The sequence below is a fragment of the Grus americana genome, chromosome 8 (assembly GCF_028858705.1).
Source record: "Grus americana isolate bGruAme1 chromosome 8, bGruAme1.mat, whole genome shotgun sequence".
NCBI lineage: Eukaryota > Metazoa > Chordata > Aves > Gruiformes > Gruidae > Grus > Grus americana.
Window position 1 is genome coordinate 36,193,902 of NC_072859.1, and position 14,377 is coordinate 36,208,278.

Genomic DNA, 14,377 nt, shown 5'->3' on the forward strand with positions numbered 1-14,377 from the left:
TGTCCCCTCACATCACCTGAACACTAGACCACACCTTAGAATTAAAAACTCTACATTTTGCAATACGAGAAATAATGCCTTCATCCAAGACGCATCTTGCACCAGGTTTGTTGCTTATGTTTACTCCTAGCTTTCTGCCCCTTATATTTTAAAATTTTTCTTCTTTTATACAAATATATATTAATCAGTTATCAATCACTATCATATTTTTACAGCACTGAAAATCCTACCTTCTGAATCTAGGAGAGCTCAGGTCCACTATCAAAATCAGTAACATGCAATCATTTAAAAAATTTCTAATGGAAGTTTTGGTACAAAATCAAATAAAACATCCGAACTGTCATCCCAACTCAGAGTTAACTATCACTGACTCCACCAAAGTATAGTGTCTGAGCTGTCCAGCTGCTAATATTGGACTCATCTAATGTAATGTCTAATGTCATGGGGTTTGCCAGTCCCTGTAAAATAGATGCTTTGTTCACTTTGTCTCAGAGAAACTAAATGCTGTGTTGTGCATGGCATAGTCTATATGTTTACCTGCTTCATTAGCAGAGAGAGGAGTTAATTTACTCTGGCTGCTGCTTACAAAGTATTCCCTTCTGTAAAGCGAGGTCTTGCATTGGGCAGGAAAGATAATGGCAACTGTGAAGTGGTTTTGGCATTAGAGTGTTGAAAATGAGGCACCGTGCGAACCTGAGGTAACGACCGGGAGAGCGCAGGCTTTCCAAAGACCACCTGCCTGGGGAGCAAACATGGGGAACAAACAAGAGGAGTTGGAGACAGACGCCTGCAGGGCTGTGACCTCACTGGCATCACGGAGACGTGGTGGGATGGCTCCTGTGGAGTGTTGGGATGGAAGGGTACAGGCTCTTTAGGAAGGACAGGCAGGGGAGATGAGGAGGGGGTGTCACCTCTAGGTCACTGACCAGCTGGAGGGCACGGAGCACTGCCTGGGGATGGGTGAGGAGCCGACTGAGAGCTTAAAGGGGGGACAGGGATGGGGGACATTACAGTGGGGGTCTGCTACGGGCCATCTGACCAGCAAGACCGAGCACATGAGGCCCTCTGTAGACAAATGAGGGACCTCAACCACCCCGATACTTGTTGGAGGGATAACACATGAGGACGTAAGCAATCCAGGAGTTTCCTGGAATGCCTCAATGATAACTTCCTTCTCCAAGTGATAGAGAAGCCAAGGAGGAGAGGTGCCATGCTGGACCTTGTTCTTACCAACAAGGAGGGGCTGATGGGGAATGTGAAGCTTAAGGGCAGCCTTGGCTGCAGTGACCATGAAATGGTGGAGTTCAAGATCGTCAGGGCAGCGAGGAGGGTGCACAGCAGGCTCACTGCCCTGGACTTCAGGGGAGCAGACTTTGGCCTCTTCAGGGATCTGCTTGGTAGAACACCATGGGACAAAGCCCTGGAGGAAAGAGGGGCCCGAGAAAGCTGTTGGAGTGAGTCCAGAGGAGGCCACAAAGATGATCCGAGGGCTGGAGCACCTCTCTTATGAAGACAGGCTGAGAGAGTTGGGGTTGTTCAGTCTGGAGAAGAGAAGGCTCCGGGGAGACCTTAGAGCCCCTTCCAGTCCCTAAAGGGGATCTACAGAAAAGCTGGAGAGGGGCTGGTGCCAAGGGCAGGGAGTGACAGGCCAAGGGGAATGGCCTGAAGCTGCAGGAGGGGAGATGGAGACGGGATGTGAGGCAGAAATCCTTCCCTGTGAGGGTGCTGAGGCCCTGGCCCAGGGTGCCCAGAGAAGCTGTGGCTGCCCCTGGCTCCCTGGCAGGGTTCAAGGCCAGGTTGGATGGGGCTTTGGGCAACCTGGGCTAGTGGAGGGTGTCCCTGCCCATGGCAGGGCGGTGGAACTGGGTGGGTTTTGAGGTACCTTCCAACCCAAACCATTCTATGATTCCATGTTTCAGCCCTGATTTGGAGGCACAGTTGACACAGAAGTCAGGCTGCCCAGGAACAACATATTCTCTACCCTGTTCTATGCATCAGAAACACAGATTCTTGTGAAGATCAACACATGAAAACTACCGGACTTTGAAATTAAATTTTATAGACAGTTCTTTGCGGTCAGCTGATGGGACCAAGGCAGAAGCAATCTCATCTGAGAAAGAATTACTGAATAAAAGACAATCACTGACAGACCAGAGATGAGAAGGAACCTCCAGCTTCCTGTACACAGCTTCTGGATGAAAGACAACAAACCTTAAAAGACTATGTTCTTAGACTACATAGAGGAAGAAGATCAAAAGGCTCCCAGCTGACCAAAAAAAACCACCAAACCAAAAAACCACCCTGTATTAATGTGAAGTACACGACAGTGTGCAACTAGCAATTTAAAAATTATATATGACCTGTTCCTGCCAGCTCTAAGACTCTTAGAGGATGGAAGAAGGAAATGTAAGAGCAACAGTGCAGATTGAAGTCAGTTTTAACCTATGGTTCTCTTCTCTTTTCAGACTCGTTGGTACTGTGGAGTAGAATCTTAACGTTTACTTTCACTACGGCTCGCTGCTGTGGCAGGATGGATGGCTTTAATACCCCCTGGATAATATGCAAGGCTCTTCTGTCAGGCAGATCAAGTCTCCAGCAATAAACTGCTAGGGTCGCAAGGACCAGAAACGTTCTTGGGAGGAACCAAGATCAAGCTGAAATTTCCTCACTGCCAATCATGCCGACTGCCAACAGGGAGATGAGTTTGGGAGACCAACAGGGTACAGCATGGAGACAAAGTCTGCAGGGCAGCTTCACTCCCAGCCTGTCAGTCCCATCCTGCCTGTCTTGACAACACATTTCTGACGGAGGCCCCGCGCTGCCTGGAAGCAAAAGGAAACACTAGATTCCTGCTTTCCATTGCTATTTTCTTGACTAGCAGCCAGTTTCTTCATGGCTTGGATTCTTTACCTAGGACCTTTATAACTGCCAAAAAAGCTTTAATTGTACATGACTACAGAAGCCAGCTGGTCATCACCCAATTTTATACAAGTTAGGAAAGAAAAGAGCACAAGGAGTGTTTGATAGCCAAAAAGGAAAGAGAAGGGAAAGGGCCAACATTTCTATAAAAAGACTTCAGATGAGTAAGATTTAATCCACGTCCCTGATCGACGGCCAACCTCACCTTCACTGGCGTCATGCTCTGTACTTGCTACGTCCTCTTCTTCCTCATCTGCACAGGAATCATTAGGTTCAGGTTCAGGTTCAGAATTCACCTGACGATCATTTCCAATTGCCTTTGCCGTTTCCTCCTGGTCTGGCTTGCAATCGTCAAAAACTGTCGCACAGTTACAAAAGAGGAAGTAAGAGAAACCATTAAAAAGCAAAAGGGGAGTAGAAGCCATCCAGCTATCTCAGCTTGGTTTAAAATTTGAAATGTTAGGGCAGACCTGATTGGAGCCACGTAAATCTTCACCAGCAATATTTTTTTTAAGTAGATTAAAACCAAATGGAGACAACCTTTAAAAGTCAAAGACAAAATTCATGCAGGAGCATCTACTGAAATACAGAGCAGCAACCTCCCACAGCATTTTCAGAAAACAGTCTGAGGAGCGTTCAACAAACAAGCAACAACATTGTTTTACAGACATAAAATTGTTACTGTTCTATGAATACTTTTTTTAAAAAAATCTATGTTAAGCCCCCAGCTACAGTTCTGATGATTCCTCAATTCCCCAAACTAACATAAGTGACTGAAGACCTGTGCTTATCTGCAAATAAGCAGGGAAGTATTTTCTGCTCTGTAAATGCAATGATTGTGATGCTTCACAGTCAAGTCACACATTTGACACTATTGTCAAGATATTGTGCTATCAGTTCCATTTCTGCTTTACGACTTGCTGGATGATTACGTGAATGGCTTTCAAGCTAGTAATACTAAACAACTTCTTTATGAGCAGTATTCCAGCTATGTACACAGTCCGATCCCTTCAGCATCTCCTCTGAGAGCAACCCAGGCTTCTCCCTTCAAGTTCCATCAGTTTTCTACGTCCTTCCTTTTCTGTTGCAGTTACTGGCTTAGTCTTTTGCACGAAGGGCTTGCTAGTTTACCACTGGTATGGACTGACAGCATAAAGGCAAATCTCGCACTTGGTTTTGGTGCCAGATGGCCTCTATTGCCAGTATACCGTGTCCATTAGGAACCGCAGACCTTCAGGTACCTCTCTGGAACAGCTGCCCACTTCTGTTCGTGTTAGGACTGTTAGTGTGAGACTCGATTAATTCCTGTTGCTGCTCGGATGGTGCCAGTGGTCGTGTTTCAGACTGCAGCTTGGAACTATCAAGCCTTTGACCGCAAGGGAGTAACTCAGTCGATTGCTTGTACTCGATACTTATGTCAAGCATAACTTTCATATCACAAAGGAGACAATCACAGCATTTCTAGGCTTTAATACTGCATGTGACACGAAGCAGTACACTGGTCAGCTTCACCTATGCAGTGGAAGTGCCGCAGAGACACTTGTTCCGAGTTTCCATTTCTAGACATCTACAGACAAATTCTACGTCAAGGCTGAGAACACAGACACTTTTCAGTACCTTCGCCACTGCTCTTCCCAGAATCAGCCTCTGGCGTTTTATTTAGACAAAGTATTTTGTTTGAGAGTACAGGAGCAGGGTTTCAGCCAGCGACAAAAAAGAGATCTGAATCCTGACCTGGCTTTCTATTACAAAAATACAGAGACTGAAACCAATTGCCACAACAAACCACTCAACATGTTTCTGGCTAAATCATGACTTGCAGCCTAGATAAAGAGGTGTTACATGGTATGATATCTTGACTTTCAAGCAACACCTCATTTCGATTTCTCTGAAAATAAAAATAAGGAGCCATGAGTAAAAAGCTGAAGAAAAGAAGAAAATCAGTTGCATAAAAATAAGCACAACAAGACTGACCGACCGGGCCACTAGTCTCATCCAAATTGCCCACTTAACCCACAGAAATAGTGTCTTGCCTCACAACGTTTGTACAGGTCTTCTATGGATCGCTGCCGCTTCTGGGCATCATGTATTGAAATCATGTGTACTTGCAGGCGGCAGAATGTTCCCTCCAGCAATTTATTAAGAAAAATGGCTATCAATTCTTCTGAGACTGATTTTTTTATACATATAGCTGTGTGTATGGGATTTAATCTGCCTGCTGCTTCAGAGTCCGTCAGGGCACTGAAAGGTCCGGGCGTGGGAGAGGTGTTGTTCCCACCAGCTTGCAGTGAGGAGAAGACTTAACACCGTCTTCCCTGTCACAACCTTGCACTCTTCTCAAATCCCTGCCTCTCTCTTGCCAATGCACACCCTGTGCTCTCTCACTTTTCTCCTATGAGGCTGGGTTTTTCCTATGCTGTTGATTCTGTCTTTCAACTCACCCTTGTATATGTTATTTTTCTTCTTTTTTTCACTTTTGTTTTATTTTTTCTTCTGCTTCCTCCTGTGGTTCCTCCTACTTTATGCTTACACCCATCCTTCCTAGCCCATCAGTACCCTGCACCCACACAGCTCAGAATAGAAATGTGAGAAAATTTTTAAAAGACCATTTCAGTCTACAGTACAAAAGGCACTTGCTCAGCATGAACACCTTTTTGCCTACACCATGGGTCCTAAAAGGCAGTGATGGCTTCACTCCTTGCTGTCACATTTCACCTGGGTGAAGCACTAAGATCTGCTCTGCAAGGAACCACGGGAGTTGAGCAGGGAAGGTCCCAGGAGAGCATTGTGCACAACCTGCTCGAATCGTTCTGATGTTTCAGCTCTGCAGAGAAGACAAGAAGCTTTCTGCTCCAGGACATCCCTTGGCTGCCCCACACAGAGATAGAGGCAGCACCTTCTTCGACTTGCTGAAATACCAAGCGCTGTGCTAGGTATGGCGTGTATGTTTTACTTTGACCTGATTATAGGCCTGAAGTCTACCATAAGCCCGGTACCTAATTTAAATACTTAGCACAAAGATCCTTCACTTCACCTACTGGCAAGGCAATCAATTTCAGTGAGATCTAGACAATCGCAGAATTCCCTTCTCCTTCCTTGTGGCTGGTGTGCAAGAGAGACTGCCATCGCTGGCAGCTCCCCTTCGTTGCAATTTACTGCCTGCGTAACATTTGTCAAAAGGGAATTGACAGTCTATCAAAACACAGAGCCTAGGAAGGACGACAAATACCGCTCACAATAATTCTCTCTCTCGGGATCAGCAATATCTCCTTGTCACCAAGAGCACGGCAAGATCAGAAAACGCGCAGCAGGAGCCCATCCCAGGTATTTCCATACTTCTGACAGATCCTGTCACACCACCGGTTGTGATTTGCCCAGACTCAGCCTGCCACTGAACAACCCCAGAGGAGCATTTTGCACCTTTTGCTTTCTTCAGCATATACGATTTTCTCTGATGAATTAGCTCTGCACTGTTAATGAGATCCTGTCACGAACAGAGCACAACTGGTCTCATCGAGGCAAAAAACCAACAGAGTGCCATATCAGTCTCATCTAAACGCAGGCTGGACGGCTGATGAGAACGACCAGCCCCACGGAGAAGTTCATGTGAAAACATCAGGGAGGCCCAAGAACGCACCGAGAACAATTCTGCAGCCACAGTAAAGAGCTGAGCTCCTTCCACCCTACGCGTGTCTCTGGAGGCTTTTAGCTCTCAGCCTTTCAGAGGACTGCAGTACTGGGAGTTGTAACCATCTGGCAGACTACAGACATCCTTAAATTTTTTAATTAGACTCTTTATCATGGCAGCAACTGTGCTAAGCGCCTGGAAGAAGCTAAGATTCCCATGTGACCTTTGTTAACCCACAATATTTCTTTAGCATGCTCATTGTATCTCAAAAAGGGTATTATATTTTTCTTTCATTGCTCTACACAGTTTCTTGGCGTGTCTTTATTTGCTCTAAAATTTACCTAGACAACTCTCACGTAGATGGGGAAAAACCTGCGTGCAATTTAGGAAGTCGTTCCTATCTGTAATTTTTATGATTCCATGATTTTCTCGTCCTTCCTTGATCTGCACTGCCTGAATCTCAGGTAGTCTCCTGGTAGCAGAGATGATGCAGGACTTGACTAAGAAGTAAACACTGTTGCCTACATAACATTCACCCAATCTATCTATATTTGATAGAGGATCTCTGTTCACACCTGGAGCCATGAAACCATGTGTGCTGAACATAAGCATGCAGGAATTTATGCTAATAAAGAACAATGCTATTGTCTGAGGCTAACGCAGTACCAGATTACTAGCTTGACACATTCGACTGATCATGCCTTGGGTTTGTATTACAGCATAATATTCTGTCCTCTAGGTTTTCAAAGTTCTCTCTTCTTCAGTAGTCCTTACTCTACTCATCTGAGCCTTAAATTGAAGTTTCTTTCACACAAGTGCAGAGAGGGGTTCCAGAACCAAACATCTTCGAAGACTTCAGCATTATTCAATGAATAGTAAGCTACTGTCTTTACTGTCTCCATCCTGGATGCATAACAAAGCAAAAGCAATGCGCGAGACAGTCAAAGTAACCCAGCAGCAACAGACTTGCAAAGCATTAAGCACCAGCGCTCAATTTGTTTATTCCACACACAGCCATCTTAGATGTACGGCAATGAACAGCAGGCAATAGAAACAGAACCAAAAAAATCTGTTAAAACAAAGGAGAAGCATTCCACATTCCACCACGAATCCAGCATACAGAAAGACAACTGGAAATTTCATCTACCGTGGCTCGTGGCTCTCCTTCACATCAGCACCAGTGCAGACAACTGTTCTTTTATACTGCTTGATTTAACAGCATCCAAGACATTTCCCCCACCACCTGGATGACATTGCAAAGCAAGGGTTTACATTTTTTCCCGTTCCCCAGATGTAATAATGCAACACCTTGCTCATGTGGCCAACCTTTTATTAACTGCCCATTATTCACAAAGGTAAGGCTGAAACTGCAAGATGCCCGTTTTATTGCCAGTAAAAATGAGGTGTCACACAACTAACTGATTTGCTCCTTGCCAACAAATCCATAGCAGTGAAGCCACACAACCATAGATCAACCAACATAGTTTTGATCTTCATCTGCTGCAACATGATTCACATGGTAATTTTTCATGTTCTTTTTGAATCTAGTACTTCAATATTATAAACAGAGTCCCCCAATTGGGCATACAGATTCTCCTATAGGTAATAAATCACATTTGGATTTTCTAATAATTGCATCATACATGAAACCCAACTACTGGAGTAAAAAAGGATAGCCAAAGCCTTACCCTGGAAACATTAGAAAAGAAAAAATTAACCAAGGTTATATTCCAGTTGGTGATTTAGCTCACAGCAGTACAGAGTATTCTAGCAGCCTGAAAACAGACCAGCAACTGCATTCCCCATGCTGCACCATGACTTAGCGTAAAGGCAAATACAGCAACACTTGCATGCACTAGTCACTCACGATTGTGCAAAGGGACTGTACTCACCACCTCCTTCGTCACTCTGAGGACACTCTTCATTGCTGTCCTCCGCTTCCATCGTATTGCTTTCCAAAGGCACTAGAGGACTTTCCTGCCCATCATCCCTCCTGGTACTTGCATTCTTATCCCCATCTTCCCCTATGTCACTTTCTACTGACCCAGCCTGTTTGAGTTCCCCATTAACTTCAGGACTTTGATGCTGTATTTCTATTATATTTTCATGAAAAATTCCAGTATCTTCCCTTGCTGTTAGATCTTCTGGTTTTGCCTTTTCTGCTTCATCTATTCCTTCCTTTTCCAGTGCAAAAGTTTCCTGATTTTCTCCCATTCTGAGCAGTTTATTCTCCCCATTCTCATTTCCATATTGTGCATGTGCTGCGTTATCAGATGTCCTTTTGATATCATACTCCCCTTTGCCCTTAACATTGTCTTTCATCGTTCCAGCATGAGAGTCATCTTCACTGCTATCCTGGGTGCTGATGGATGAGAGAGAGTGTGCAGACCTCCCACCTGGAAATAGCAAACATAATTTTGTTTTAGTATTTGTTACTAAAACATCTGCATTCATGGGCCACTAGTTCCCTTTGCTGTGCACAAAGGGACAGACGCTCATCTAGATGCTCATCATGAGGATATCGTGACAAAATTCCAATAAGTAGTAGAAGAACATTGGCCAGATATATCAAAGCCATTTAACATATTTTTTTTCTGATAATGGCAATGAACCAGATTAGCTCCATCAATCACACAGAAATATACCTCCAAAGCACCTCTAAATATGACTCAGGCAGGCTTTAGGATAGTTTCTTAAGCTCCATTTGATAAAAGATTTCAATCATAGCAACAGTCCTTTAGTGCACTCCTGTTAGTGAAAATGGTGAAGATCTCCAAAATCATGTGTAAACCATTCAAATTAAACTGGAGATGAAGTTCACGGTCTCCTCTAAAAAACATACAGGGGCCATCATATGAAATTCATAAATGGAAACTTTGAGGAAAAAATAAAAATAAATAACAATTCTTCATCTAACATTTAGGTGAACAGTACAGCTTACTGCTACGCAACATTGCTGGTGTCCAAAGTTCACGTGGGTTCAAGAGGAGGTTAGTCACACTCAAGGAAGAAAAATCCAGTTAGGCTTAATAAGTAAAAGGGACCACCCCTGACACCAGCTAATTACAGGGGTGGGAAGACACACTGGGGAAGCAGCGCAGTATCCTTGTCCTTTTCATATTTTTCCTAGGCATCTGCTGGTGGCGGAAGGCCAGAGGTAGAATTTGGACTGCCAGACTGTCTCTGAACAGTTATTCTCAGAGCCACAGGAGCCAATCTGCGCCGCATTCCTTCTTCCTGCAGCCACAACCGTCCATCAGCCTCTATGCCTCCTCCTCCTCCGTGGATCTGAGGAAGGCTCATTGCAATTTTTTGTAATATTTTAAATTATCCTTTTCATCTGCAATGTATTACAAAAACTTTGCTTTTAAACTGCTTTTAAAAAAACCTATGAAGCTAAATACGTCCCTAAAATATGTCAACTACTCTCATTAATTTTAGAACAAGAACAAAGAAGGTGTGTTTGAATGGAAACTGCAATTCTAAATTAACGGACTGCCTTGTATGGATGCCAGATTATCAATTCAAGAAAACTCCTCAATTTTCCTTAAAAGTAGCAAAGGAAAAGGAGCAGAGTGCAACTCCAGCTCCCAGCACACTTCAGTGGTGGTGTGAGGAAGCTGCCTGCATCTCTGGGGAAGTTATCCAGGTGTACGTTCATTCTAACTTTGACATCTTCATAGAGGGTGGCTGCAAGGACAATGAGCGGTACCAAATGGGAGGTGGACGCCCATCCTCTAGGATCTCTACTGCAAAGGATTTCAGGCACGAACTCCTGGACAGCCACCACTCAGTCACCTCCAGTCCTCACTGGACTTGCACCTGTGTTCTAATGGTAGGTATGTTTAGACTCCCTTGAGCAACCAAACTCCCAGAAAACACCATCACTCCTAAAGACGCTTACAAGAACATAAAACAAGCAAGTTCAGAGACAGAACGACTCAAATATGCAGTTTATATATTGTGCTATGGGAATTGTCAGCGATTCTTTCCAATTTATTCACAGGCTTATGGTCCACGAGGATTTGAGTGTGAAGGTCTCTCTTACATGCTCTTTATTTATGTCTGATTCATAGTATTGTATGCAAAAGTAACATCTTTGGCACCTCGGTTATCTGGATATTATTCTAAAACTCTATATGCTGGCTGAACTGACCCAAGGGGCCTAATGAATTCAGACACTCTTGGAGGAGTGTAATGATATACTGAACGAAGATGAGACAAAATCTGTGCACAGCATGTACTCATAAAAATCCAGATCCCACTACTATTAACGTTATTTCTACTATAACAGCACTCATAGGTTACAAGTGGATTAGTGTACTAATTACTGAAACATAAAAACATAGTGTCTATGCCCAAAAGTTTGCTATCCAAAACCTTGGTCTATCAACACTAACACCGATGTTTAACTGACGGCGAGTTCTCCAAAAAAATTACAGGTGCAAGGCTCGACAGATGAATTCAAGGCACAGTAAACGTACAGAGCACGTGGAATTCCAGGTCACAAGGAGATGACAGTTGAGGCTAGCAACAATTAGAGTAAAATTACACAGAAACACGTGTAATTGGCTAATCTCCAGGTGGTCACAGGTTTACGTTTGCCTCTAGGAGCTTGACGGAAGGGAAGCTTGCACTACCAGTGACCAACACAGCACTGCAAGGAACGGACAATCTGTATCAAAAGACATTTCACACACCACAAAAATCCACCTAACAACAAAAGAACAGCAAAAAGAAGAAGAAAAAAAATAACAAGGCTGGAACTGGGACTTTCCTAAATGTTTTAGCTGAACGTGTTCTGCTGGCCACCGCAGAGGAGCAGAGTGATTTCAGGGGTCTGAGTAGCCACGGACATTAACAGCAGCCACAGGTATTCATAACTTTGCAAATTAAATCACTCGTGTGCCGAAAGACAAATTCAAGAGCTGAACTGTAGGTAACAGATCTAAAACCCAACAGAGCTCTGTTATCCTCTGCAAGTCAGGAGAAAATGAGTTACTGTCACTAGCAGGATGCCCCAGTAACACTTCCACAAAGACCCATCTTACCAGACCGAACAAGTAAATGTCCATGCCGACGGACGCCAGGACACATGTGAATAACAGCTTCACAGTTTTAACCCTGACATCGCTAAGTGCAGAGATCAAGTCGCGGGGTGTTTGTATAACGGAGGGCTCGACAGCTCACACTCAGTTGTACGCCTTGCCAGCCCAGAAGGTAACACAGTTTTAAAGCAAGGGGAAACGGGGCGTACCTTAGGGCTAGGAGATGCAATAGCTAAGTAACTCCCAAAACAGTTTTCATGGCCCAACATTATTTAATGAAGATGAGAGCTAGAAACAGCATCTACAGATGGCACTAGGGCTACTCCGACTGTACACTACATCTATGGTCCCAAAGAGGGAAGGGCCAAGGTTTGATTTGCTGTGATCTGTTACCACGCCAGGACCATGTATCTACACCCTTCCTCAGCTGGCAATCAACTCCATGCTAGTCCCCAGCGCTCGGCGTGCGCTCCACGTGCACGGCACCGAGATGCTGGAGGATCTTCCACGCACACTGCAAGGGGGGCCTCAGCCTCCATTCCCTCACGCAGAAAAGTGCACTGAGGACATGAGTGGTGTGTTATTGTGTGCTGTGCACGACTCCGTGAGAAGATGCAAAAGAAATCTGCACCTCAAATGAACTCATCTTGTGGACTAAATTGCTAATGTAGTAACGCCCTATTTATGCAAGCACCATCATCAATACCAGACTGTGCAAGGTGCACTATGGAGCATCAAGCTTTACACCTCGGTGGGGCCTTGCACTCAATATTGAAAAATATATAGTCACAGAATTTCACACAAGTTAGGCACTCACGCGGAAGGGAGAAGAGGGAGAATTCCTTCTCTAACTGTCGCTTCCACTCATGTGCCACGCACAGGCCAGAACTGTGATCCACGCAGAACAGCGTGTTCAGGAAAACATGTTGTACAAAGACATCTAACAAACCCCACGCTACTTAAAGGACCCCACTCTGCCACCACTGGAGGATTGAAGGGACTGAGGAAGGGAGTTCCTTTACAGATGTTTCCCCTGAGACAATATATTAATTTCTAGATCTCTCTGTCACCACTGGATACATTAGGGAAGCGGCAATTCGGGTAAGTGGTTTTAACAATTAATATTCAGAAAAATCTTCAACCGTTGAGACCTATTAGGCACTTTAATAATCTCCTAAAAAACTGAACTAGTAGTTGCTACTACAGCTGCTTGAAATATTTCATGCAGACTCTTTTCAGAGAGTAAAGGTCCTTCCTTCAAACAGAAAGCTCTTCTTGTCCTCAAAATTACCAATGAATTATTATTTTTCATAAATTTATTATTACATCTCAGTTGGGGAAAGCCCACATCTTTTTTATCCCTTCTCTCAACCTCTTCTGCTCACTGGTGGGAAAAAAAAATATGGGAAAATTTCATTACAAAGGGGAAAATATAAAAAAATCAACAAATAGGAATCAGGAATGAAAAATCACAGGCATTTTGTGCTCAATCAATGCCTAGAGTGGTTAACAAAAACAATGCAAAAAAATACCATTTTCTTTAAAGGATTGAAAATAAGTCTGGATAAAACTAGATGAGGACTCTAATGCCATCAGGTAAACAGTAAACAGACATTTGGGAGATGACAAATCCTTACTACAACAAATTCCCTGTTCATGCAGAAGGAAATGCCCCGCACCTTTGGGTTCCACTATTTACTGTTTGTAACCACGTTCTCTGCGAGTGCGAAGGCGGAGGTACCAGCGGGCTTCTGAATACTTCTACCACCTCAAGTGTAGAAATCTCTCTGAAGATTAACCACTCGCTACAGCCAGAACAAAAAAATCATCCCGACCTTCACCTTAAATGTAAAGTCTGTAGAAATCCAAAATTCCAGTGATGTGAAATGTCACCCAAAGCTAGCAGTGACCTTAAAACATCCTTATCTAATGTTACAGTCCACCGTTTACTTGTGCTAAATAAGGACTGCAGAACACCTTCAGGCTTTCTGCCCCAAGAAGACAAATGTTGGAAGCACGGCTCTCCTTGTTGACATCATTTACACCTACGGCGAGCAGTCAGAGCTCAGAGCACAGAACAGATGCATTCATGGTACAACCAACGATCGTGGAAACGGCTTTTCCACCAGTATCCCCAGCTCCTAATCCATGCCTCTTCCATTATTTATTGTACTTACACAATGAGACTTCTAAAAGCCCCTCTAGGTCTCCATCCAATATTCGGATCACCGCTCCTCACACTAAGATACCAAATGAGAACATTACCTGTCTCTTCCTTACATCCTCACCAAATGCAGCAGGGAAAATGAGGTAGAGCCAGCTGCTCTGCCTCCCTTCTCCAAAAGTCACAGCGAAAAGGTTAAGAAGTCACAGCTCGTGTGGGCCAAAGCGAAAACTGATTCCAAGCGGTGAGCTGCTCAGGAAGCACCTTTGAGAGCCACTTCCCTCATTCCCACAGAGGCAATGCTGCCAGCGCCGGACACCCATCCGCTACCGATTGCCGGTGAGATGCAAGTGGTAACTGATGAATACTGCGTTAGTGTGCTGACGTAAAAGACAGAAGCAGCAAATCAGGCTGCCGAGAAAGATGATTACGCCTGTCTTATTTAAAACCACAGAGAATGTCAATGATGTAAACACACGTCCTGAGCTGCTGCAGTAAAGGAGAACAAAGCAAGCCGTGGCAAATACAAATTGAGAAACATCAGCAGTGCCTCAGCTGGTGGCACCCCCGGTGGAACCCCTGCCCAGACGACTAGCTGCTTTACACTGTTGGTTGCTG

The 14,377-nt window shown here is 44.3% G+C and overlaps 1 protein-coding gene across 1 annotated transcript in view; it reads right to left on the minus strand.

The window, feature by feature from the left end:
• The window catches only part of ERICH3 (glutamate rich 3), a 43,882-nt gene that overhangs the window by 3,785 nt on the left and 25,720 nt on the right, over positions 1-14,377 (minus strand). Inside the window, exons 13-14 of the mRNA XM_054833766.1 lie at positions 8,440-8,943; positions 3,125-3,277 (exon numbers count right to left, since the gene is read on the minus strand). Coding sequence (XP_054689741.1) covers positions 3,125-3,277; positions 8,440-8,943 — 657 coding nt within the window. The remainder of the gene's footprint in view (positions 1-3,124; positions 3,278-8,439; positions 8,944-14,377) is intronic.